Raw genomic sequence first — 27,731 nt, 5'->3', positions numbered from 1 at the left:
ATATATACTAATGCGGATAGCTAAATGGTAGTAAAATAAAAGTGTATTTTTTATATAACGCAGAATGACAAACAGGCTAAATGCCTGCCTGGTAGAAAATTGCCACTTTCCGTCAACTATACAAGTAGAAATAAACATCAACTTACTATAATGACTACAGTACACCACAAACGTTGCCATTCCTCAGAAATAATTTTGCTCTGCATCCTGTAATTTCACTACCATTACCTATCTTCCAGAACACAGCTGCTTAGCAACAGAAATATAAAGACAGTTGTACCCATGCAGATGAGTTTTGTACAAAGTCTTTGGTGGTAGAACAAAGGAATCTAAAAGTTGATACAGAGTCAGAGCATCATCATCATATCACCCATTATTTGTCCACTGCTGGACACGAGCCTTCCCCATAAGGAAAGTTTTGCCAATAGTTGCCACGCTTGGCAGGCGGGTTGCCAACCGCAGTTAGGCTTTGGTGATATTTTAACAGGGACGCTGCTGCCAATCCTTCGATTATTAAATTCCCTTAATCGCCTCTTACGACACCCACGAGAAAAGAAAGGATTCTATACCGGGACTACACGGCAGAGCAATAAAAGTACCTAACCTACGTTTATCTTTAAAAATGTCTTTCTTTGATAATATAAATAATAATATTGTATAGAAAATTTCCATTACCAAAGTCTATAGAATATTACATCACGTTACGTTGTATTCGTCGCGCAACTCAATATCTAAAAACAGACAAAACAGATTATCTATCACTAGAAGCCTTTAATTAAATGTAAAGTAATTGTAAAAGTACTCAAGCAATCGACTTTTGTACAAAATTTACTAGAGGGAGACTTTGTACAAAAATCGATTGCTTGGGTACCTCTGTTCCATTCGAGTTTCAACCGTGAAGCAGCTATGTTTGCACGACTGTGTTTCGGTTTGAAGAGTGGGATATGGATATGTACAGAGGATTAACACCTGAGTCCTCAGGAATGGCAACGCATGGAGAGTATCATGAGCGAAACAGTATACTCTGTTATGTCCATGGTACTGCTCATGTCTATAGGCGACGGTTACCACTTTCCATCAGGTGGGCCGTCAGCTTGTTTGCCATTCTAAGTTGTATAAAAAAAATTTGTGTTATAATTATATATATATATATATATATATATATATATATATATATATATGAGCCGCATGCTCGCTTGCCCCCTGCATAGTAAAAAAAAAATTAGTTATAGTTAATACCTAAATAATAAATGAAGTAATGTAGTTATGAAGATGCACTGGTATGTACGGATGGATGTTTATTATTTTTCACTCAAAAAGTACTAAACGGAATTAAATGAAATTTGAGGCATGCATTATAGGATATGAGTTAGATCCTAATTTAAAACATAGGATCTTTTATATACTAATTTACGCAGACAATAAATACGGAATTTAGCTAGCGAAGTGTACATTTTTGCAGAATGTAGTCAGAGTTTATAGAATTATCATTAAAAACGTCAACTTAAATTAAGTATTATTCTAATTCAGCTTTTACTTTACATATTACATCTAATAAAAATTAAGGTATACATGGTTGGTATAAATATTGGACCGAGGGAAAATTTTCAAAAATGAAAGTAAAAGACATTGGTAGGAAACTTTTTAAGCGAATTCAATTCGCACACGCCGAGTATTTTTATGGAAATGGAGGGAAGCAACAAACCCGCGATTCACCTGACAGTAAGTGATCACCTCACCCATAGGAATTCAATAACACCCAAAAACACGATACGTTCCCGAGCTTTTAAAAATACTCTAACCTTACCGAAAACATTGCAGCAGTTGTTTTTCCATACATACATTAAATAAATTTAATATTGTGTAAAATATTTGGACAAGCTTTAATATTGTAGACCGGGAAGAAAGGGATTGTTAGTAATGGAGTCTAAGAATCCCATTGCTAGCAATATACCCAACCAGGTCGACCTCCTCGCGGTTCTCCCTGGAAACTATCATGGTTAATTCCTGATGAATACATCATGATGGACTAACTGGCCTGTTTTCATTCTCATCTATCACCCTTCACTGGTGCTCCGCCATCGTATCCCGTTAGCGCAGGCGGGGTTACCATTCCATTTTCAACCATCAAAAAAAAAGTAAAAAATATTGTAGACCACAAAAATTAAGATCGTATCAGTTGAATTTTAATGTATGACGAATGATACGATGTTGAAATTACCGGTTCACGTTAATTTAAACAACTCCAATTTCAAAGCACTTCCATGATAGGATCTCAAAGAGAAGCAATGTCTTTCAACTGTAAATAAACAAATAAATAGGCTTGTTTATTATAAAGTAAACAAATATATACAATAAAATATCTAGAATGGAATTACGAGTATACCTATAAATGTTTTTATACTTGTTTATTATATAAATTTATGTCTGGCTACTTTTTATCTTGGACAATCAATTTGTCTCGATTACGTATACAAAATCGCGGACATGACTATACTAAATCTTAATATATAAAAATTTTATATTAATATACACATCCACGCTAATCTCCGAACAGCTAAACCGATATTGGTCAAAATTTGTATATATGTATTGTTTGCTCCAACTTGAAAGGCAGAATAGCTTTTATCTCAAAAAAAAAAAGTTTGGCCCGATAGGGGATAAAACAACGTCTATGGAATCAGTTAGGTCTCATTTTATTATAATATTATAAAACGAGATTGTTTGTTATCTGTTGGCACCTTCCTTTCCCGTCAGTGTCGTAAGAGGCATATATGGGAATTTTATGGTCGGGGGTTAGGCAGCAGCGTCTCTCTTAAAACATCACCAAAGCCTAGCTAAGGTTGTTCACCTAGGAAGGTTGGTTGGCACTAAGCATGGTAGGTTTTGTTAAAAGCCCCCAAAATCCCTTTTGGGGCCAACGTTCAGCAGTGGCTGATATGATTATAATAATCATCATCATTTGGCACATTAGTGGTTCAACCAAATGTCATGAAATTTATCATACTAGTAGTCAATAGAAGCCTTTAAAAATAACACAGAAAACCAGAATAATTCACGTGAGCAAAGTCACGGGCAAAACTAATATTTTTCAAGCAACAATATTTAAATCTACTACTTTATTTAACAAAAGTGACCTTAATCTAAGATAATTAGATTTAGATGTTTATTTTTCTACGTTAGCTGCTTGTATTACCAGAATGAATGATTCCCTGGAGCCATAACCCTAAAAGCAAAACCATTTTATAATATATTACTGGAATCAGTAAAATGTGGTCCGTATTAATGTATAATCTTCAAGATTATTCTTCTAATGTGTTAATTTTTGTTATAAAATAAATAATTTATGTACGTAAAAACATAAAGCGTAATTGCACATTAACGCTTTAATTTTATTATTTTAATGCGTAAATTTCATTATTGTAATTCATCTTTATCTTATTATACTCCTAAAATTAAATAATTACAGGTATATAAATACCAACATTAATTGTATACAGTTGTAACCCGAAAACAACACGGCTTCGCGGTCAAATTTAAAAATTAATTAACACAAAGTAAACGGAGACTTCTGGGTCCAACCATCTACGTAACTAAGTAAAATATATACAAGTACTCGTATGAAAAGGTATTATTTGTCCAGAGTAGCCGAAGTAGACACATGTGCAGGCTACCGTGGCTGAACTTTGTAAACTTTATCTTTGTAAAAGGAAAACAAGTTCTAATTTTGAATCCTGTAAAGTTTTCTTATATATTAATTTCATGTCGTTAACTGTACAGAAAAATAAGAATATACTTATACTATTTATTACATATTATATTATATTTATTATATACATTATATATTACATCTGAAAATAAATTTCGCGAATAAAAAAAATTTGAGCCTCTCATCTAGTATCAGTAAAACGGCGCGTAATGATGTGAATATTATTATCTTTTTGTGTTATTTTTATGTACAGCTAGTAACATAAAATGACATCAGGTGAACCGTTTGCTCGTTTGCCTCCCTAACAATAAAAAAATCTACCCTTGCTAAAAAAGAAATTTAACGGAAATTTCGTGCATCAATAATTCAAAAATGATATAAAATTTTCCCATACTCATCTCACTTTCCCATGCTCACGCCATCATTAGACGTGCTGTCTTAGTAACATATGGAAGGTTCAATATTTTTTTTATGTTTATGATCCATTTTTCTTTGGTTCCACTAATAATTTTCAACCCTCTCTCAAAAAGATGCTAACGATATTCATTTCACCCTATATATATATATATATATATATATATATATATATATATATATATATATATATATATATATATATATACATATATATATATATATATATAACATAATATACTCTACTAATGTTTGTAAGAGATGCATAAAAATAGAAGCCAAAACTTATTTAGAAATTATTATTTGGAATTTTTATGTCGTGTTTTATGTTTCGACATCACGCAAAAATAACTACACCAAAAAATTTTATTAAGTTTATACAATTGTATTGCTAAACGTCGAACTTATATTTTTTTTGTATATTTTTTGATACGTCATCTATAAGTAATCTATTTTTTTTTTCTAACGCATCAGGATAGCGTAAGTTATCGGAATGGTTTTTTTTTTGGTCAATTTATTATATGAAGACTGTAGAGAAATTAAAACAAAATTTTACCATGAAAAAATATCATATACCCATACGGAAAATATAGTCAAATTATTATCAACCTACTTACCAAACAACGAACACGAATATACGAGTATATTCTAAAGCTAAAAATCGTACATAACTTCTGTTTTCCAGTTAAATTTATTTTCAATTTCTCATTTATAAATTTCTTTCCTATCTACCGGTCGCAAACCGCCGAAAGCTTTTATCGACAAGTCAGTCCACTTGTGACAAAGGACGCGGAAATGGCTCGCAATCAGTTACTATGAATTTTGATAGTTTGAGGAAATGACAAAGCTGGCTACGAACTAGTGATGTTCCGAGTCAGACTGACTCGAGTTCGAGTTCAATATACAGAATTCGAATATACGGTATTCGAATATAGATCTCGAGTACTGTACTCATGACTACTCATGTGTTTATCATAAGTTTTATATATTTATATATCAGCATTTTATTAATCATCATTATCATCATCATGTCACTTATTAACTATCCTAACCACGATGGTTTCCAAGGAGAACAGCGTGCAGGTCAACCAAATAGGATTATTACTAGCAATAGGTCAGTTTTTTATGGGAAAAATGGAATGGCGCCTGCATTACACGTGTAAGTCGACCTGATAGGGTATATTACTAACAATGAGGCTTTTACATCTCTATTCCTAACATTCTCTATTTTAAATTTATTTATTTTACAAAACCAGATACAGCGTTACTTATACATAGTACTTACCAAAGTGTCAAGCAGTGTATTGGTTTGATGAAGCTCTCATATTGAATTTATATAAATTATTTCTTATACCTAATATCCATCATGCTAACATATATGCTTACTAATATATTAAAAAAAAATTGCCTAAAGATGCCGTGTTTAGACGTGAAACGATGTCGCAAAACTTGCGTGAACATCATTATGTTCTCGCACTATGCAATCAAAGATTGATGGCTAATTTGAAAGATTGTTGAATTTCTGGTTTTAATGTTAGTGCTCAATCTTCGAGTGTTGACAGTAAAAAAAAAATAATTCTAGTCAAATAAAACATGAATTTCCGCAAGATAACGTTTTGTTTAGTAAAATATGCTATTTATTTATTGGCATATATAATTATTTATAACTATATTGCATATATACATGCACGCACGTATGCAAGTTAACACGCACGCACGCACGCACCGTCGCACTCTCATACACACATGTTACAGCCAAATTAATCATATAATTAAACAGTACTTTTTATAATTCCCGCTCCGTATATATGTAGGTACTACTAAATAACTTTATATTATTTGTACTACTACTAAAGTATTAAACGTGGTTAGATTTCTGTCTCTTGTTACCGATGGTCACATAAATTTTAGATTTTTAATAGTCTTTATCGTCACCAAGAATTTACATTGACACACAATATATTATTTTTTAATCTGACTAGAAAACCACTATAAAATACAATAAATTACATGAAATTACTCGACCTTGATTCAAACACACGTCAGTTGTCAAAGTCTTGTTATTAATTTAACGTTATTATTCTACATTAATTGGTACAATTATGACCGAACTACAAAAAAATGGCCTTTACTTTCATTGTAATTACCTTTGTCACTTTGTAGTGTGTATTTCAGTAGCACATACACCTCCAAAAATTACTTAAAGAAATATATAGAATAAATTTAATAAATCTATAGTAATAGTAATATATTTTTTAATATATATCATAATATGTTGCCATTCCTAAGAATATTGTGCCTTATTACACTTACCCAGTAATTTCTTTACCATATCTTGCACTTAAAACAATCATACAAGCACTTTTATTACTATTTACTTGGCAACAAAAATACTTGAGGCAAAAGTGTCATGTAGACAACTTTGTACAAATATTTTAAATTCACAACCGGGACTTAAACAGTGCCTACATACCTGATTTTTATTGCCGACCTATCAACTTTGATTGCACCACATCATCACACATCAGGACATTAAGTCCCGACCCTGAATTTAAAATATGTTAAAACAGTTTAAAATTAAGTCGCCTTCTGGTGATTAAAACACTTAACTTTTACTGTTTTATCTTAAATACTTCAAATTGCTTATAGTTACAATAATAAACCGTTTTTTTTTGTTCCCAGGCCGTCCACCACCTCATATCAGCTGGTACTCTGGCAGCACCCTAGTGGACGCTTCTGACGGTGCAAGCGACATTCCCAGTGTGAAAGAGAACGTGCTATATCTACCTCTCAATCGAGACACGCCAGCAGAGCTCTACTGCAAAGCTTCCAACACTGATCTGGCACCACCGTTAGAGGCCTCTGTACATATTGAGATATATGGTAAGAATTATTTTCATTAATTACCTCGCCCGAAAAGAAAGGACTGAAAATTAAGAAAAAGATAACCTATTATCTATGCTGGCAAAAAAGCATGATACAGTCAGCATATAAAGTTAATAAATACTTGCAGATTTCCAAAATATATAAACATCGTTATTTATATTACATAAAGAACTCAACAAAATTAACGCAGTATTTGGACTACAGCATGAGTTTCTTCAAAAACGTTTTCTCAGAGCGCACATTGGTGTTGCAAGCAGGCAACCGTCCGTAGGCTACGGTAATCATTTACCATCAGACGGTCTATATACTATAATTCACCACTGTACCAATTATTTAAAAAAAAAAAAACATTATTACAATATCTATCTGTAATATTTTTATTATATAGGTAACAGATTGTCTTAAAACTAGAAAAAGTTTTAAATCCAAGACAAAACAAATGATATTTTTAACAGAAAGAGAGCATCTTTAGTAACACATTTTATAACAAATGCAAATAAACACGATGTTACTCGTCGTCAAAGTATTCCCATTCTATTCTATGAAACTTCTGCGTTAGTATCACCGCTTGGCTGATTTACAGAGGAACGTCTGCAGTGCATAAATGCAAGCAGCTTAATAAATTTAATGCAACGGTACTCAAATATAAATAGAAAATTTATATTCTTGTATTTTAAAATATAATAGGTTTATACTACTAGTATAGTAAAGAATATTAGCTTATTTAGGATTATTTTCCAAAGGAGGCATAATTCATTAAAAAAGTCATGAGTATGTACTCTCGTATATGTTTTTGTGAAGATTCTCTAGAATCCTCGAGTGAACACCGTACATTTCTGATGTGAGCACGGCCGTTATCCTGTTATTCACTACCGGTAGAATCGCAAAAAAAATATTCAATTTAAAAGAGCTTTTGTATATGCCTATTTAAATAAAGATTATTTTCAATATAAATCACATTGTTTTGTCGTTCTATATTATTTATTAGTATTTAAAATACATATTGTAATCTACGATATATAATATAATCTATTTGTGGACCGAACATTTAAATTCAATCAGTCGTTTCAGCGGGTATCAAATAGCGATTCAAATTATTGTACATTATATTTATTTATACTACATTTAGTATAAATAAATATACCATTGTATATTAGCATTTTAATTTACTGTCTATATACATGAAGATTAAGCCCACATCTTTTTACTATTAATGTGAAGTGTTTAGACACAAATAATTACAATAAAAACACATCCATCCATCCTTAGGGATGGATGGATGTGTTTTTATTCTTTCACACAAAAACTACTGAACGGTTATGATTGAAATTTGGTGCACGGATATATAAAAATCTAAAACGTGTAATATTTTATACAATGATTCACGCGGGCGAAGCTGCAGAATATAACTATATAAATTTATAGAAATTAGAAAAAATAAAGAAAATAGAGAAAGCAGAAAAAATAGAAAATAAATAGAAAATCTAGAATTTTTTTATCTTTAAATAATTTATATTTTTTAATTACTTGTTCTTGATAATTATAATAAATTAAAGGATTTATTAGTTACTAGTTTATAATATTAGTAATCTCATGTTCTGTCCACTAAATGACGAATTCATTATGTCACATTCACATCAAAACAGATTACGACAGTATTGAACCCTGCATACAAATTGCTAATAATTACGAAAGCATATACATTTCGTCTCAATCTATCGATTTATCAATTCGATCGCGTTACATAATTACAGTTACATGTAAGCAAACAGCCGAAATGGAAAATTTTATCGAGCCCTTAAATCTAAGGCGAGACTTTGCCTCCCATTGTGTGCTCTACCGCTTGTATAACGCATTGTGTTCTAAGAAATTGTTTTAAATCATGCCCATACCTACCTTTTATCACCGCACCTCTCGCCATCGACAGGGAATTCATCCTCACACGTTTTAACCTAAATGGTCATATAAGGACTATACGCTTGTTTGCCACCTTTGTAATTTAAAAAAATTAAATGTAATTTCAAAATAGGACATATAACAGACTTTTTATATAGATGGAAATTAAATAGTAAGTTATTGTTCCATTTGTAGGGTTACTATTAGCACAGATAATATACTATACTATTAGTTACCCTTGCACTACCAATATCGCTAGCGTGACTCTAGCGAGAGATGAAAGGTGAGAATAAAAACAGGTCAGTCGGCCCATCGTGACAAACGATATAAGAATTAATCACGATATTTTACAGAGAAACCGCGTAGCGCTCAACCTGGTAGCATATATGATATTTTTTTGTTTTAATGAGTGATAATGGAACGGTTACCCCGCCTGTGCTATCGGTATACACTAGCGGGGTACCAGTGATGGATGATAAATGAGGATGAAGTAGGTCAGTTAGCCCATCATGACGAATTCAACAAGAATTGTTCACGATGGTTTCCAGGGTGAACCACGTGGAGGTCGACCTAATAGGGCATATTGCTAGCAATGGGACTGTCAAACTCCATTGCTAACAATCCCTTCCCCCATATGATATATTAGGTGTTTATAGGTTTTTTTATGTGATAATGAAAGTGGTGATCGCCATCTATAGAATGATAATATCATGAATAGCTTAAACATTACCGAATTTTATTACGTCTTTTACCTTGTAGTTTGTCTTTGGTTATTACCCACGACTTTGTCTGCTTATTAGGAATAATATGTTCATTGACCATGATAAAATATACCTATGTCCTTTTATATCTCATATAGTACTTCTATATCAAATTTCATACTGATTGTTTAAGCCATTAAGGCGTCAAAATGTAACAAACAAAGAAACAAACTCATTTTCACACTTTGAATATTAATAAAGATTAAATTTCTAAGTATGATTAGAACGCTAAAGGAGTGTGTAACAAGTGGAAAATCACACAACGGTCATAAATGCAATGTAAAGAAATTCACAAAATGCAATAGAAGGAAACAGTACTCTGCGAATAGCTGTATATATAATATTCTTATCTTACCTAACATTTAATTTGTTGAACATGGAAGGCATCTTCCCATAAGAAGACGATATTGCCTACTATAACTATGTCTAAACGGCTTGATATTATTTTTCCCCAATTTTCCTTCTCTTGCTCCAGTGTGTTTTCTTCTCTTAGTCGTTCTTACAAAATTATAGACTTAGTAAGATAATTTTGTTTTTTTTTTAATACAACTATGATTGCAAACAGGCATACGGCTCGGCTAATGATAAACGGTGTTATATGTTAGCTTATGGATGCCTGTAACACCAACGATGTCACGCGCGCGTTGCCTACCCTTGTAATTGTACGATTACATACGTTATATTCTATCTTCCCTAAAAAGAGGTTAAAAAAACCCCGTCACACCACACGGATAAACCATCCTATTCTAAAACGTAAACGCGAGTTCTTTTGTTTTTACCTGTTGAAGCGGAACTCTAAAATATTAAATCCCTTTACTCTCCATTTCGGGGTTCTAATTAAAATTATAAACCGGTGAAATGGTGCTGTAAAAACAAATTGAAAAATTAATATCCCACAATTTTCCACTGGAGTTCCTTATTTTTTCAAATTAATAAACGAACACTACCCAGAATTTGCGAAGGAAAGTTGCCATAATTATATTCAGAAATTAGTAGTTAAAAAGCAAGTGTCGATGTAAAAATAAAAGATAAAATATGTCTATGATTTCCTTGTCTATTCCAAACATGTAAGAATTTCATGATAATTAGTGAGCTTTCTTTTTTTTTTATGAAATTGTGTACCCGCCTGCTTTATCTGTTTACACTGACGAGGCACCTATGACAGTGAGTGATAATAGGTAAAGAAAAAGCTAAGGTCAGTTGACCTAACGTGACAAATTCCACAATAATTAACCACGATGGTTTCCAGGTGTAACCATGTAGAGGTCGACCTGATAGGGTATATTGTTAGCAATAATATTGCAGAGCCATCTAACAGCTAATTCCAACAAAATTAACATATAAATCTTCATTATGAAAATATACAAAGGTTCTTGCTAATCAGTCAAACTTTCATTTTCAAAAGACTTCAAAAACACGAAGGCTCTCAAGTCGATTCTATAATTTTAATATTTGTTACCTCATAATACCTTCAAATATAAACCGATTTGGAAAATTCTTTGTTTTTATCTAAAAGGATATACTTACAGATTGGTCCCATAGAAATTTTATCAATCGGTTTTATTTTATCAATCATTTTAATCGATTCACTAGTTTGTTTTTTAAATCGAAGTAACTAGTTTACCACGATTGTAGTCGGTTCTTCTATCGGATTATAATCTTAGATTAAATATGTACCAGAGGGAGACTTTGTACAAAAGTCGATTGCTTGGGTACCTCTATCCCATTCATGTTTCAACCGTAAAGCAGTTGTGTTTACATGGCTATGTTTCGGTTTGATGGGATATGGCGTGAATTTACTGGGTACGGAGGAATAACACCTGAGTCCTCAGGAATGGCAACGCATGGAGGGTATCATGGGCGAAACAGTATACTCTGTTATGTCCATGGTACTGCTCATGTCTATAGGCGACAGTTACCACTTTCCATCAGGTAGGCCGTTAGCTTGTTTGAAATTCTCAGTTGGTTAAAAAAAATTAATATCATCATTACTTCACTTCGATTTTGACATTGTAAGGACATTCCATAATGAATCACATAAAAATCTATCAATTTTACAAATGATAATACATACAGTTTCAGTACAAAACGTGTCAATCCAGTGGGTGGAAGGTGTGATAGGACACACGCTCCGGTCCGGTAGACCAGCTGTTGCACAGTGCACCGTCCACGGGTCCTACCCGCAGCCCATCTTGGAGTGGTGGTTGGACCGCCAACACCTCACCAAACATAGTAATCAGGTACGATTTATCAGTCACATGTACCAAATTTGTCCGTGTAATCCCGGCATAAAATAGACTATCTCTTCCTTTTCTGTGGGCGTGTGACTAAAGGAACTTATTGGTAGAGGGATGGGCAGCAACGTCTCTCTTGAAACATATTTAAAAGCCTAAATATGGTTGCCAACCCGCCTGCTAAGCGTCGAAACTACTGGCAAAAACTCCATATGGGGAAGAGAGAGACATTGTACAAAAGTCGATTGCTTGGGTACCTCTGTCCCATTCGTGTTTCAACCGTGAAGCAGCTGTGTTTGCATGGCTGTGTATCGGTTTGAAGGGTGGGATATGGCGTGAAATTACTGGGTACAGAGGAATAACACCTGAGTCCTCAAGAATGGCAACGCATGAGGGGTATCATGGGCGAAACAGTATACTCTGTTATGTCCATGGTACTGCTCATGTCTGTAGGCGACGGTTACCACTTTCCATCAGGTGGACCGTCAGCTTGTCTGCCATTCTGTTGTATAAAAAAAAATACGTTCAGTAGTAGACGGTTAACGGCTGAAATTATAATGAAAATAATATGTACTAATTACCATAGTTTCAGTTATTACCAAGTTATGCTGTTTTTTAAGCAATTTACATGGAATATTTCTCTAGATAAATAAACATTAAATTCAGATCATTGATAGGTACAACGCTTATAATAGTTTAAACGATTTTGCAATTTTTTCAATTAAGGGATTTAGGATTAAATGAAATAGGACAATGGCTGTCTTTCTTTTTAAATGACTGAAATTAGATTGGTTTATATCGTAATAAGTAATAGAGTTGTATAATATTAAATAAAATCACTTTTTATTTTCTAGTTACCTATACTTTACTCCTCTTAATATTTTATTAAAAAACGTTACGTCTTCCTTCAATAAATTAAATCAGCTTACAATATATTGAAAGCACTCTCAATCATGTTACACGTAACATTCGTGTTAACAACCCGAATATAAGCAAATTAAATTGATTAGTTCACATCCAATTTTAGTAGGTACGTGGGCACCGCTTTTATACGACCAATGCTTTGATCATTGAATTAATTAAAGAAAACTATTTGCTCTGTTAAAGCCTACGCCGCGTGAATCTGGAAATTGTATTAAAATAGTTGCCCGTGACAACATCGCATGGGTGTATTAAACTCAAATTTTTCACTTTCCCAAACAATTTTTCTAACATTTTTTTCATGCAAAGCTTGTTCTGACAATTACAAACAAAATAAAAAATAATTAGGTACAGCCGTTCTGAAGTTATGCGCTTACATATATTCAGCAATTGTTTTTTATTTATTTATTTATCTATCTATCTATCTATCTATCTATCTATCTATCTATATATATATATATATATATATATATATATATATATATATATATATATATATATATATATATATATATATATAAACGAATCTATGGATTTACGCACTAATTCCAAGGGAAATTTCGCCACTGCTTACACCAAAAATTTTTTAAGAGACTCAATGTCGCCGTGTCGTTTAGAGCAGGCCATGTCCGCCATGTCCTCTAAAACTGACCATAATCGGACCGGACTGATCTGACTGATCAATCCACTTTCTTTAATTGAAAAAATTATTTAAGGCATGTCCTGTATATCAATGATATTATATTTTATAATATGCGACAGAGTCCTAGCGGGAATCTTTGTTTCTCGCGATAAGATTTTTAGCTTCCTAAAGGGGTATCGACGAATTCTGGCTTTAACAGCATTAACAGCCTTTGTAGTTTTAGCAGCACGCGGCCGCCCCGATCTTTTCTGGTCTTCGACAGAGGAAGTGTTGTTGTATTTGTTGATAATACAATGTACAAACATACGGCTGATACCAAGCTTTTGAATTGTCTGGAATATGACCGACTTTGTGCAAGGAGATCACTACAATCCTACTTAACACCCCATTTCATATTGTAATTTGATAATGAAAACGAAAAAATACGTGAAATGGCGCGAAATCATTCGAATCATTTAAAATAATAAATGTGTCCCAAATTCAAAATAATTAAAAAGTTGAAAAAAGAAAAGTTTTTATGTAACAGTATTTATGGCCAGACTAGTTATAGACAAAATTTTTTTCATGTCTATAGCCCATGCGTTACCGCATGATGCTGATAATAAATTTGTAAAACCATAGTACATATTTTAAAAACGATCTAATAACATGAATTTTAAAAGAAATATTTTTTTTATGTTCTATTGCTTATTTCCAAACTCGGTCATTATTTTTTTCGAAAATACTCAGACTTTTAAACCCTGTATTGCCGTAGATTTTAGTTTAAGGTAATAACTTTTTATTTATTATATTATAGAGTTGGAACAACTTGACACGTACTTCGATATCTTACCTGGAGCTGATCCCGTCTGTGGCGGAGAATGGTGCGACCCTTGCATGCGTAGCCACCAACACTGCGATGGCGCCAAGCCGGGGCTCCAAAGCTGACGTCATCAAACTTAATGTTACCTGTAAGTCAAATGTTACAATTAAGATCTTGTAACTTATAGATAAGCCAATATATCATGTTAGCAAAGTATAATCCAAATTATTATTTTAAAATATTCTTTTTGGATGGATATGAAGGATCTCTTTATTGCCTTTACAATATTATAATAAATATTAAAAAAATTCTTTTAAAAATAATTCTAAAAATAAACAATACAATATCTCATGTAGTACTAAAAATGAATTAGGTTCTCAATTCGAGAATATTTTTTTATGAATATAACGTTTTCTTCAAATAAAATAAAGTTTTTTTTTGTGAAAAATATCTTAATTTATGTATTAATGACAAACTATTTTATTTATTACAGATAGCCCCATAGTAGAAATTGCCAAATTAGGAGATGGGGACCTAAGTGATGTAGCTGAATTGGATCCATTGCATTTAGAATGCGAAGTCCAAGCAAACCCACCCGTAAATAAATTTATATGGTATCATAATGTAAGTATACTTTGTAATTTTTTTTTTTATTATTATATTATTATAAAAATTCTACTATTTGTCCTTGCTTCGTTTACTACTCGTATTATCACTATTCAACTCTGGAATATCTAGCGAAATCACAAAATTTTTCTGTATCATTTGGGTATATGCAAGCGATATGAGACATTATGACGCAAAGCGCCGTCTTCCCCCTGCAGAACACAGACACACTCAGTAAATTCATAAACTTCCCGTTATACATATATATATATATATATATATATATATATATATATATATATATATATATATATTTGGTTATAAATACTTAAGTCCTTCACTTAAAGGTCATGTAAATCGTTTAGTAATTTACTTCAAAGATCCTTTCATCTTCGTTTATAAAAAAATAGCCATAAAACTCAATAATTCTGGTGTAAGTACACCAGAGGGCTTTTTTTTTTGATGGGTGAAAATGGTATGGTAACCCCGCCTGCGCTAACGCTGGCGGGGCACCAGTGAGGGATGATAGATAAGGATAAAGCAGGTCAGTTAGCCCATCGTGACGAATTCAACAAGAATTGTTTACGATGGTTTCCAGGGGGAACCACGTGAAGGTCGACCTGGTTAGGTATATTACTAGCAATGGGATTCTCAGTCTCCATTACTAACAATCCCTTTCCCCCCTACACCAGATGGCTCACCTTTATACTATTAGTAGCATTAAAGATATTCAAAATATTTACTTACAGGATAGTGAAATTGTTCCCGGATATATATGGGGTAGTAATGTCTACTCTCACAAATTGCTGGTGGAGGAGGCGTCCCGAAGGCACTCCGGGGTGTACTCTTGCGCTGCTAGCAACAACGTGGGCGAGACCAGGGCTGAACCGCTCACCATCACCGTTTACTGTAAGTATCTGGATCAGTTTATCATTAGTAGCTTTTTTAAACTTAAAACTTAAGATCACCACGTGTTTACCTTATATATGGTGCCCAGCAGGTAATATTAGAAACTTCTTTCTGAAGACATTTTTAGGCCTTACAATATTGTCCACCCGAATATCTATATCCATTTATGTCATCATCATTTCAGCTATTAATTCTTCATTGATAAACATGGCTTCCCTCAAAGACTGCTATAAGTCCTGAACCACCTGTAGCCACTAACTATAAATTTTGTTTTTCTTAAATAAATTACCAACTGAATGCACTAATAAATTTACAGATCCGCCAGAATGTATAGGACCAGGCATTAGTCTCGTCAAAGAAACTATAAAATGCAACGTTCATGGTCTACCTTCCCCGGATACATACTTCTGGCACGTGCAACCGGCCGGCTTGGATGTACAGCATTTGACCACCGGGTCACCTATACTGCCTCTATCCCAGATCAATGAACCACTCTCTGGTATATACTATTACAATATATTTTATCATTTACTTTCGTAACAGAGCGCTATTTACAATAGCGAAAAATAAATTGGTTAGAAAAAAGGTGTTGGCGTAAAATTGAGAAAGACCATGCTGAGTTAGTGTACAAAGAATGTCAAATAGAAAGTTGATAAAACAGTGGAAAATACAAGTATCTGAAGACCTATGCTAACCTTAATGATCAGATAGTTTTACTGTCTAATGGAGTATTCAAGAACATCAGGAACCAACATACATATATTCAAATGACAATCTTGCAAGAGAATGTTACTATGAAAGACGTTCTTTTTTTTATGGGTGAAAATGGTATGGTAACCCCGCCTGCGCTAACGGAGTACGCTGGCGGTGCACCAGTGAAAAGTGTTAGATGAGAATGAAAACAGGTCAGTTAGCCCATCATGATAAATTCATCAGGAATTAACCATGATAATTTCCAGGGAGAACCGTGAGGAGGTCGACCTGGTTGACTATATTACTAGCAATGGGATTCTCATTCTCCATTACTAACAATCCCTTTCCCCCCATATGAAAGACGTTTGGCTTGTAAATAAATAAAATATTCAATGTATTTTCAGGGACAATGAAAGCGAGTTGCGAGGCCGGTAACGGTATAGCGTCTCAATACGAGGTCTGCGAAAGGATCTTCAGTCTGGAGTCACTTCGGCCTCCGCAGCCCAACCAGTGTGACTTAGCTTTTGAATATGGAGAATTCCAAATGAGGTGCATACCTGGTATGTTTCTAAAAAGATATCTTACTATTGTTGTCATCTGCAGATACAGATTTTTTCGACTACATATTTCGTTACAAAAGACAATCTCTTTCTACGTTCATCGACTCAAATATAGCGGATTACAACGAATCACTATAAATAAAAGATGTAACGTGCATAATATTCCTATTAAATGTATCTCGTACTTCTTTTATTATTTTTAAATTCGCTTTCAATTTCTAGTGGAAAACGCAACGTACTACGAGATATCAGTATGGCGCATGTCGACCTCCAATTCCTCTCTATATCTGGAGCGTCGGGGTTCTATAGGATTTGGGACACGGCAGGCATTAGCCCAAGGTGGAGTAGAAGGTGCCCCTGGAAGCATAGCACCCACATGGCTGGTGCGTGGAGCCCTAGGCGTCCTTAAATCTGCTGATGAAGCTGGCGCGGCAGCATGTAACAGATATGGATGTTCAGCTCCACTTCTGCTCAGGCCTACAGAGAATCTACTGCTAGCAGCAGAACCTCCGTGGTGGCATTGTGAGTATTTTATTAAAATTTCTTGTTCATGGACTCCTATTTACAATAAACATATCATTATTCCTGTGTAGTCCCGGCATAAAATGGGTCATTTCTTCCTTTCGCATATATGTCGTAACAGGCGTCTAAAGGAACGTAATGGTCGAGGGATGGGCAACAGCGTCCCTTTTAAAACATCGCCAAAGCCCAACTGCGATTGTCAATCCAACTGCCAAGCATGACAACTACTGGCAATACCCCCTTTATAGAGGAGACTTATGTTCAGCAGTGGACAGTTAACAACTTATATAAAAATGATAACATTATTACCAAATTAAAGCTGTTCCTAACCTGACAACTTGCCTAACTCACTTGGTAAACTACAGATACTACCATACTCTACACCATAAACACAAATACTATAGACAAACTAGCAATATGCATAATACTTCTCAAACTGAACCTCATACCGCTCATGGAAATAAAAGGTTACATATGTCTCTTGTATTGTAGGTTACTTTAGTTATCTTCGTGTTTGCAGTATCTATTAGGTGATTAGCGTTTTCTCCATAATTTCCAATGACAACACTATATTTGCATATTACAATATTTGCATGCCATTTGATGTGGCGAAACATAATGGACATCTTGTAAACTTGACAAATGCAGCATCTTATCTACAATGTTTCAGGCAATAAATTTCATTTCAACACTATTTTGCAATTTAAATGAGTAAAAGCTTAAAAATTCTCGAAACTGTAATAATATAAATAATAAAAAAGAGGAAATATCATCAACATTCTACAAAAAAATCCTCCACCATCCTATCATTGATAGAAATTAGCAGCGAACTTTAAAAAGGGGTAAGCACAAAAAATCATGGAAAGGTAGCAGTGTCACAGGTTTTTTAGCCTTAAAAAAACCGTCTGTCAATAATAATTGTATTGTATTGTATCAGCCGTTAACTACTTAACATAACCTCCATCAAAATATAAGAAGGGTTTACTGCTGCCCATCTCTCGACCATAAGCTCCCTTAGTTGCCTCTTACGACACTCACGAGAAAAGAATGGGTAACCTATTTTATGCCGGGATCTACACGGCTTTCAATAACAATAGTAAAATCATTGGCAATAAATCCGAAATCATTGAATGTATTTTTAATGATTTTGGTAAGTGTTCCTAAATCATAGCCCTTGGGGTCACTTATGATATAAACAACATTTCCTAAATTTCAAGTAATCACAAACCTACGCGATTTTTATAAAATTATTTAGAATATTTTTCCATAGGAAAATTATTGAGTAATTGATATATTGGCTAGACTATTATTTCCATTCTTTTTCACTCTGTGTAAAGAGATCCATTTTATCATTTCCAGTTATACTAGAAAAAGATGTGGGCATATCCCTGGGCGCAGTAGTGTTAGTCATCTCGTTTGTGGTGTCGACGGTGCTGGTGGTGAGATTGATCAGGAGGCCGCGCGGCAAGCCGCCTCCTGTCATACAAGTGGTACAGTTGGATGATCTCACCAGGAACTACATCGATACTATGGCAGGTTAATATTGCATACAGTAAGAGTCTTGTTCAAAATCCTATTAATATTTTAAATACTAAAGTTTATAAGGATAGACGGATAGATGTTCGTTACTCAATCACGCAAAAACTTCTGAACGGATTGTAATGAAATTTGATAAACATGTGGGTAACATATCCTAACTTAATACATAAGATCCTTTATTTACTAATTTACGTGAGCAAATAAAGGATAAAGCTAGTAATCGAAATAAATTTTTCAGATAGAAATTCACTCCATAAGTTCTTTTAGAGTTACAGAATATACACTTCTCGTTAAAGTTGTGATTACCATCAGAAACTACAACTAAAATAATTTAAATAATAAAACATCAAAATAATAATTTAAAATTAATAGAGAGAACCTAGCAATTGTGATAGACGAAATTCTAATGAGAACAGGAACTCCCTATTGCTAATCATCGTAATTATTTCAACTAGTTTGATTTCATCCTCACCTTATGTCCTTACTTATCATGCCTCACTGCCGCCAGTGTAAACTAATAATGTAAAACTATTTTTACTACATTGAAATTATCTATAAAATTGTATATGTAAAAAAGTATAACTAAGAATTAAGGTGAACAGAAGAGTTCATGCAACGACATCTTAATATTTTTCCAGAGAACAAAGTGCGCGCATCGTGCAGCCTTCGTTCTTGCAGTAACGGATACTCCGACGGGTCAGTGTTAGACGAAGTGGCGCCAGCTATTGACCGCCGTCGGAAACCACCAGCTATTTGGGAACAGTGGGACGCCCCTCCTCCTGATGTCACGCTTACATTACATAGGGAGAGTGCCGTTTGAACTGAATAATTGTTTTATGTGATTCTCTCACATATTGTTATTTAAATATTACCCAGTTGCGATGAAATAATATAGAATATCACAGCATCCACTCAAGCAGAGGAAAAAATAAGCCATTTCTCAATAGAAAATTGATTCATATAAGTTTGTACTTGTTTAATTTTTCTTTTTTGTACATCGAATGTCAATTACAAAAAGGATAATGAACGGACGAATTTATGTAAATTATAGAGACGACATCCATTACTTACTGAGTAGGTACCTCAAACTTATTTTCAGTATGTACTCGAATATGAAATAAAATACGAATAGCGCCATCTACTATTTATAATCAGAACTTCTAAGCTGTAATAATGGTTTCTATAGCAGTTTATAGTTTCTGTAAATTTAAATTAACTTACCTATTCGTTCTCAAGGTTTATTTTGCGGGTCTTCAAATATTGTTTTGTGAAATTATTGAATTAGAACTGTATGTTTTTATACATAATATTTAATTCATTCTTATTTGTTATTATTACAACTTGTTTCAACACAATTCTTATTTGGTGTTATTGTTGTTGTCTTTACAAGTGATAAACTGACATTCACAAGATGCATTTCCGTACACGTATTTAATTAAAATATCGATTATAATAAATGACTCAAACATTTTAATTCATATTAAATCTTTGTACAAATTAAAAGTTACTGTTGAAAATTCGCATTTCACTAAATTAAACTATTTAATTTCTAACGTAAATACAATTTTAAATAAGTAATGACTTCTTGATAGAAATTCGTTATTTTTTTGAATGAATAAAGCGTTCATTTTTTCTAGTTTTAAAGGGAAATAAGCATGCTTAGCTACCGAATGTCAATTGTCTAATTATTATCAATTTCTCTACCTACCTAGGTAGTGATAACCATGGAAAATACCAATTTATATTATGTACATTAGCAAAATTTTAAAGGAGAAACGGACACCTATATATGTTAAATGGTCTAAAAAGATTTTATCATTTAAATTATTAAAATTTCACACCGATATTTAATATCAATGATGAAATGAAATTATACTTTACATTCTGTAAAAATTCAGTAAATGTAAAAATAATAATAAATAATATCATTATACCTAATCTATTGTTGAATGTTGTATAAAATTTTATGCGATATCGTTTCCTCTTGTCTACTGTTGGGTGCTGTTGTTTAAAGAAACATTTGCCAAGTTTATGTTTTAAATGAAGAGACTTAATTAATAATAAAGAACATGTTTATTAATATTATAAGCTTACAGTATAGTTTCTACATAAGTTAAGTATAATTTAACAATAAATACTTAAAATTATTTATCTGTACATTTATTTAATACCGACTTATAATTTTAGGATCAATTGAATGCATCTGGTATATCTCCTCTGTTACGATTGACTTGCTTGATATTTACTTTCACATCTTTTTTTCCAATTTGTTTAATATTCAACGAAGAGCCATCTTCTCGTTTCTGTGTGTAAGAATATGTTTCAGAATCGTCAGCAACAACAATTGGATGTTTACTTAAAGAATCATCTACACTGACTTTCATATCGCTATGACTAACGTCAGTTACATTCACTGTAAACTGCTGTGGTGAATTGGGCTTTATTTGTTTATAAACATACCTAGAATTTACTGGTTGAGGAAATAAAACAGAACTTTGTTTGCTTACTTCTGATGATACATCTGTGCTATTTACAACACCTTGATTTAAATGTGGATTGCATTCTACCCCATTTACAACTGTCTCATTATTGACCTCTGTGCAGATTCTATTATTCATCTCTCTATTATTAGAAAAATTTGATGCTGGACCATCTTTGTGGACTAACTTAAAAGAATATGATCCAGTACTCACTTTAACTGCTGGATTATCCATTTCGTTACTAGTGATTTTTTTTAACGTTTGATAAAGTACAGTATCATTAAAACTTTTGTCTATACTTAAACCCATTATTGATGATACCCTTTTCTTTGCAATTTCGCTTTTTCGTTTATTTTCTGATACTTGATCACTTTCTGGATTATTTTCTTTGAAATTAACAATTTGATTATTGTCATAATATCCTTGATAATCGGAAAATGAAGAGATTCTATCACCAATTTCTTCAGCTCCGGGAAAACTTGTCACTGAACCATCGCTATGCACTACTTTGTATGAATAAAATCCATCTCTATTTGCATTACTATTAACATTAGTATCTATGTTGTAGTCATTTACGATTGAGTTTCCATTATTTATTTTTTCCAGTTGTACTTTTTCTGAGTAACTCGGTACAGACTCATCATTATAAATATTTTTATCTGAAAAGAGACTAGGATTTTCATTATTATAAAAATTCATGTGTAACTGTGACACTTTTGTCATATTACTAGCCTGTGAACCCATTATTGATGACACCCTTTTCTTTGCAAATCCTGTGTATTTGGCCATAGAACCGTCACTCTGTCCAGCTTTGTAAAAATATGGATGACCTTTTTCAATATCTTGTTCCGTTGTGTTTATTGGTTCCACATTTATTGTTATTTCACTTTTCTGTTTATTTTCTGACACTGAATTAATTTCTGGGTTATTTTCTTTGAAATTAGTTATTTGATTATTGACATAATATCTTTGATAATCAGAAACTGATGATATTCTATCACCAATTTCGTCTATTCCAGGAAAACTAGTCACTGAACCATCGCTATGCACTACTTTATATGAATAAAAACCACCTGTATTTCTATTACTGTCTAAATTTGCACCCAAAGATTCAACATTATAAATATTGTCCCTGTTATTATTTACAGTTAGGTTTCCTTTATTAATTTTTACCGCTTGTCCATTTTCTGAATAACTCATTACAGATCCATCCTTAAACGTGTTTTTATATGAAAATGGACTAGGCTGTTCATTATTGTAAAAATTCTTATCCAAATTTAGCACTTTTTGTACTTTATCATTATTTATTTGTTGTACATAGAATGGTGAATGCCCTGCAACATGCTTATCATGAGACATTGTTGAAAACGGAATTTCACTGTTCGTTTTTTCTACCGTTTTATTACCTGCATAAGTTGTCACAGTTCCATCTCTGTGCACAGTTTTATAAGAAAATGTATCAAAATCTCCATTATTATTATTATTTTGGTGTTCAGTAGTATATGGTTCTTTAATGTTTACAGGATGCGTATTAACCATCACCATGTTCATATAAGGCTTAGATGTAATATTCAATATGTTTATTTCATTTGTCTTGTCACTTAGTAGTTCATTTCCTGAATAATTTGTTATGGGACCATCTTCGTGGATAGTTTTATAAGGGTATAATCCTGTATTACTTTGTAGAGTCATTTCACCATGAATATTTTTATTAGCATTTTCAGGTTTAGGATATACTGGTATTCGATGTATACCTTCAACTGGTTTCACTTGATCGTCCTTTATATTTGTAGTCTCGAAACCTCCTTTTTCTTCTGATGTCCCAGATCCAGAATAAGTGGTCACTGAGCCATCTTTATGAATCATTTTATAAGAATACAATCCACCATTTTCATTAGCAGTATTATCAATCTTAAGAGCCGGAAAGATGCCAAGATTATGTATATTCATATGTACTTGCGCAGTTGAAGAAACTTCTTTGTTTACTTCGTCATGAGATGCTGTTGAAAATGGAATTTCTCCATTGCTTTTTACTACCGTCCCACTTTCTATGTAATTTGTCACAGTTCCATCTTTATGCACAGGTTTATAAGAAAATGTGCCAAAATCTTCCGTACTGTTGTTTTGGTCTTCAGTAGTATGTATCTCCTCAATATTTTCAGGATGCACATTAACCATCGCCATATTCATATAAGGCTTAGGTGTAATATTCAATATATTTATTTCGTTTGTCCTGTCACTTGTAAGTGCATTTCCTACATAGTTTGTCACTGAACCATCTTTGTGAATAATTTTATAAAGGTATGATCCACTATTACCGTAAAAGGTCCTATCATCGTGAATATTTGCATTAACATTTTCATTTTTAGATATAAGACTTGCCGGTATTTGATATATACCTTCAATTGGTTTTACTTGATCGTCCTTTATATTTGTAGTCCCGAAACCAGCTTTTTCTTCTGATACCCCAGATCCAGAATAAGTGGTCACTGAGCCATCTTTATGAATCATTTTATATGAATACAATCCACCGTTTTCATTATTATTGTTATGTATATTTTTAGCTACTTGCATAGTTGAAGTAATTCCTTTGTTTATTTCCATCGTTCCTATTCCTAAATTATTAGGTACATAACTATTATTATGATCTTGATGACTTTTACTAGATTGTATTAAAGATACAGCATTATGTCTAGGGTTATTATCAATCACATTGACATTGGGTTGGTTTAAAAAATGTGTTGTAACCATATTATCTCCAGCATATATCACGTGATTTGGTCTTCTTCCAACCATAGTTGCCGTTGCAACTTGTCGAATTCTATCTGAAATTACTTCAGGTATAACTGGAGATGTTTTAAGTTCAGATATTCCTATACCGGATTGACCCATTAAAGTTGTTGTAGAGCTATCTTTGTGTATTTGTTTATAAGGGTAATTATTTGCAGTAGATGCAGAAGGTACTACATTATTATAAGATTCTTGTACATTTGATGAAATAACTTCCACAGTAGTTGGAAAATTATGAACTTTAACAGACGTGACTGGTACAGGACCTTTTTTATTTGTATTTTCAGATATTTCATAGCTTTCCGGTAATGAAGATAATGAGCCATAGGTATTCGTCACCGTTACATTCTGATCATCTTGTGCTGTATATGTTGTTATCTGACCATCCCTGTGAATTAGTTTATACGAATACTTGGGCGATGATGGTGTTTGTGCAATAGCAGGAACTAATACAGGGTTAACGATATGTACAACATTTGGCCCTGGAACGTGTACTAACTTCGATCCTGGTATAAAAGTTATTGGTTTTGATACAACAACTGGATAAATATAACCGTGTTTGTGTTTGTTTGCTACGTATTGACATATTTTCATTAACAGTGAAAAGACCCCAGTATTATAACCATCACTACTATGTAAAAATTTGGAACAAGGTGTAGGTGGAGTTAATCGCATATTAGGAGGCAAAACGCCAGTTGCCATTATTTTCTGTACAGCTTCTCCTTTGGTCTCAAGTATTCCTGATTGCATTAGATTTTTTATGCCTTCTAGTGCTGATAATGTCTCATTATCAGTTTTTGTACCTAAATATGACCCAACAATAGTAGACACCGCATCTGCTCCAAGAAATGGTTTATCAAATGCAGTATCTGATTTCAAACATCCTGGCTTTTTGAATTCAGGAACTCGGTAGATTTTATAATTTTCCCCTTCTCCTAAATGTACTGAAGATAACGTATTCTTCGGACTTTCGAATCCAAATATTGATTTATATAATCCTTTTAAAAAGGCCAAATCTCTTTTCGGTCTGGTACTTTCAGTTTTCGCTAATATGATGGCAGTACATCCAAGTAAAATACACTGAAACAAATTAATGTGATATAAGTAAAAATATGGTTAACATAGAAAAATATATAATATTTTTTTCATCAAAACATTTAAATACGATTTATATAAAAAATGGCAAGTAAATACACCTAAATGTCTGCGCACACGTTAAGCAAAAATTACTGGACAAATTTTGATGTAATTTAGTGTGCTAGTAAATCAGTAAGCACGCAGGGCATGTCATACAACATTATGTTGTATGACATGCCCTGAATGGACCCTTTTTGCCACAGTAAAAAATCTAAATCCCATATCAAATTTCCAAATTCTACCATATTAACAATATCTTGTCGAGATTTGATCGAGAAAAAAGACAGAAATTACGCTAATCGCGAAATTGTTTTCTGAATCAGTACTCGAAACAACACATACCTACAACTTTTTTATTATTATGAAAATTAATAGAAAAAAGCTGATTCGCCCACCTATTTCTCACATTTTAATATAAAAATATATATTATATCATTAACACTCTCTCTCTCTCAAATAATAACTACTACCAAAATTCTATATTTTTTCTACCAGAGGGACTGTCAAAAGTCGTTTGCTTGAGTACCTTTGCCCCATTCATTCATTCTTCCGCGAAGCAATTGTATTTGCATGGCTATGCATTTCGGTTTGAAGAATATGACAGTGAAATTACAGAGTACAGATGCATAACATCTGAGTCATACCACCTTAGTAATGGCATTATCTGTGGTAATGGCAACGCATGAGAGGTATCATGGGCGACAAAGTATACTGTGTGATGGCCATGGTACTGTTTATGTCTATAGACGACAGATACCACTTTCCATCAGGTACGCCTTCAGCTTGTTTGAAACAATAAGAATAATAATAACAACAATAATACTGCCAAAACAAAGAGATTCTTTTATCTTAAACAACTTTTTTTAGATGATACACGTTTAAGTTTTCAATTTGTTTCCAATTTCCAATGATTGGGCGACAGTTTCTCTTTGTAGAGCAAACAACTGATTGTTGAAAAGCAAAATGGTAATAACAATTTATTTATTAATTTCTTATTGCATTCTATAATGTGGTTGGTAGATATTATAACAACTTAATTTATGAACCCTGTTCGACACAGCATGTAGGAGAGAGGAGGCTAACCTTTTTTTACTTTAGAAAAAGTTAATAAGTTTATTACAATGTTATTCAATCAATGAAATTGTTTCACGTTATTTCTGTATTATTATTATTATTTAAGTATTGATGTGTATCTATTCATACTGTAGTTATAATTAGTATTATATAATATATTTTATAGTTTATAATTATTCATATTCATATTATAAAAATAATGAATAAATAATTTAATAATAAATTTTCGCCAATCTCAGTTACAGCTATGTTTTAAATTATTATACGCGCATATTTTCATTAATTCTAGGCATACCAACACGAAAATATCTATCTATAGAGTGTCACTTTTTTTTATAGTGAGTTCAATAAATAAATACATAATTGTACAAATACACTTAAAATAACAATCTACACGTGGAAGAGAATAAAACAAAGTGTACGTAGACACATGCTACGGATAGGTAGTAAGGACGAGTGCTTTACTGATTATTACGTAGATGTAATTCTCTAAAATTTTTAATGATAAAATTTGTAATTTATATTATATATTTATATTAATATTATATTTGAAATAAGTAATATAATACGTATGTCAATACTTAAATTTTTCTTAACAAATCACATGCATTTATCGAGTCCGAGTGATATGAAAAAAACACGAAAAATTTACAAATAAAAATCGTATTCTTACATGAAATATGAACCACCTCATCTTGCACTGATATTAACTTATTTCTGAACTTCACAAATAATTATTATGATAAATTATCACACATGTCACTCCGTATATTTCAAACGTTAAACTGACTAAAATTTTCACAGTAGCTTACCTTTATAACAGAGGTTCGTTACTTAATTGCACACTAATGATAGTGATTTCGTGCGTAATTAAAATAAATTATGTAATTGTCCAAAATCCTGATCGATTTAACTGATGACGAAGTAGCTAGGGCATTTCTGACGCAATGTAAATTTGTCACTAACACTACAATCATCCTGCTGGAGGGGCGTGGAGATTTTTAATAATAGGAACTAGTAGTCCCATTTCTCCCTGTTAAATCGACATCCATACGGTCCCATCTTGACGAGATCGTTTTTTTTTTTATGCAAATTATAATGGCATACAAGCTAACGGCCCACCTGGTGGAAAGTGGTAACCGTCGCCTATAGACA

At 32.7% G+C, this 27,731-nt stretch overlaps 2 protein-coding genes across 3 annotated transcripts in view; one reads left to right on the top strand and one right to left on the bottom strand.

Moving 5' to 3' along the window:
* The window catches only part of LOC113514121 (hemicentin-2-like), a 135,293-nt gene extending 114,051 nt beyond the window's left edge, over window positions 1-21,242 (top strand). Inside the window, exons 7-16 of one of the 2 annotated variants that reach the window (XM_052900594.1) lie at window positions 6,806-7,006; window positions 11,743-11,906; window positions 14,261-14,414; window positions 14,760-14,890; window positions 15,622-15,781; window positions 16,098-16,280; window positions 16,879-17,034; window positions 17,257-17,556; window positions 18,916-19,092; window positions 19,734-21,242. In XM_052900594.1, the coding sequence (XP_052756554.1) occupies window positions 6,806-7,006; window positions 11,743-11,906; window positions 14,261-14,414; window positions 14,760-14,890; window positions 15,622-15,781; window positions 16,098-16,280; window positions 16,879-17,034; window positions 17,257-17,556; window positions 18,916-19,092; window positions 19,734-19,915 (1,808 nt within the window). In that variant the 3' untranslated portion in view covers window positions 19,916-21,242. Of the gene's footprint in view, window positions 1-6,805; window positions 7,007-11,742; window positions 11,907-14,260; window positions 14,415-14,759; window positions 14,891-15,621; window positions 15,782-16,097; window positions 16,281-16,878; window positions 17,035-17,256; window positions 17,557-18,915; window positions 19,109-19,733 lie in introns of both variants that reach the window. The other variant, XM_031914274.2, reaches the window with a different exon arrangement.
* On the bottom strand, window positions 21,150-27,349 carry LOC116413714 (putative uncharacterized protein DDB_G0282133). The gene is made up of 2 exons (XM_052900593.1): window positions 27,250-27,349; window positions 21,150-25,445 (listed from the first exon to the last, which is right to left on the bottom strand). Exons 1-2 carry the CDS (start codon window positions 27,268-27,270, stop codon window positions 21,285-21,287), a joined length of 4,182 nt encoding a protein of 1,393 aa, XP_052756553.1. The 5' UTR covers window positions 27,271-27,349; the 3' UTR covers window positions 21,150-21,284.
* Window positions 27,350-27,731: the final 382 nt, after the last annotated feature.

This window comes from Galleria mellonella, unplaced genomic scaffold (genome assembly GCF_026898425.1).
Source record: "Galleria mellonella isolate WM207_F2 unplaced genomic scaffold, CSIRO_AGI_GalMel_v1 utg65, whole genome shotgun sequence".
NCBI classification, from domain to species: domain Eukaryota; kingdom Metazoa; phylum Arthropoda; class Insecta; order Lepidoptera; family Pyralidae; genus Galleria; species Galleria mellonella.
Note: the sequence above shows the minus strand (reverse complement) of the source record. Positions and strands in the feature narration are given on the sequence as shown.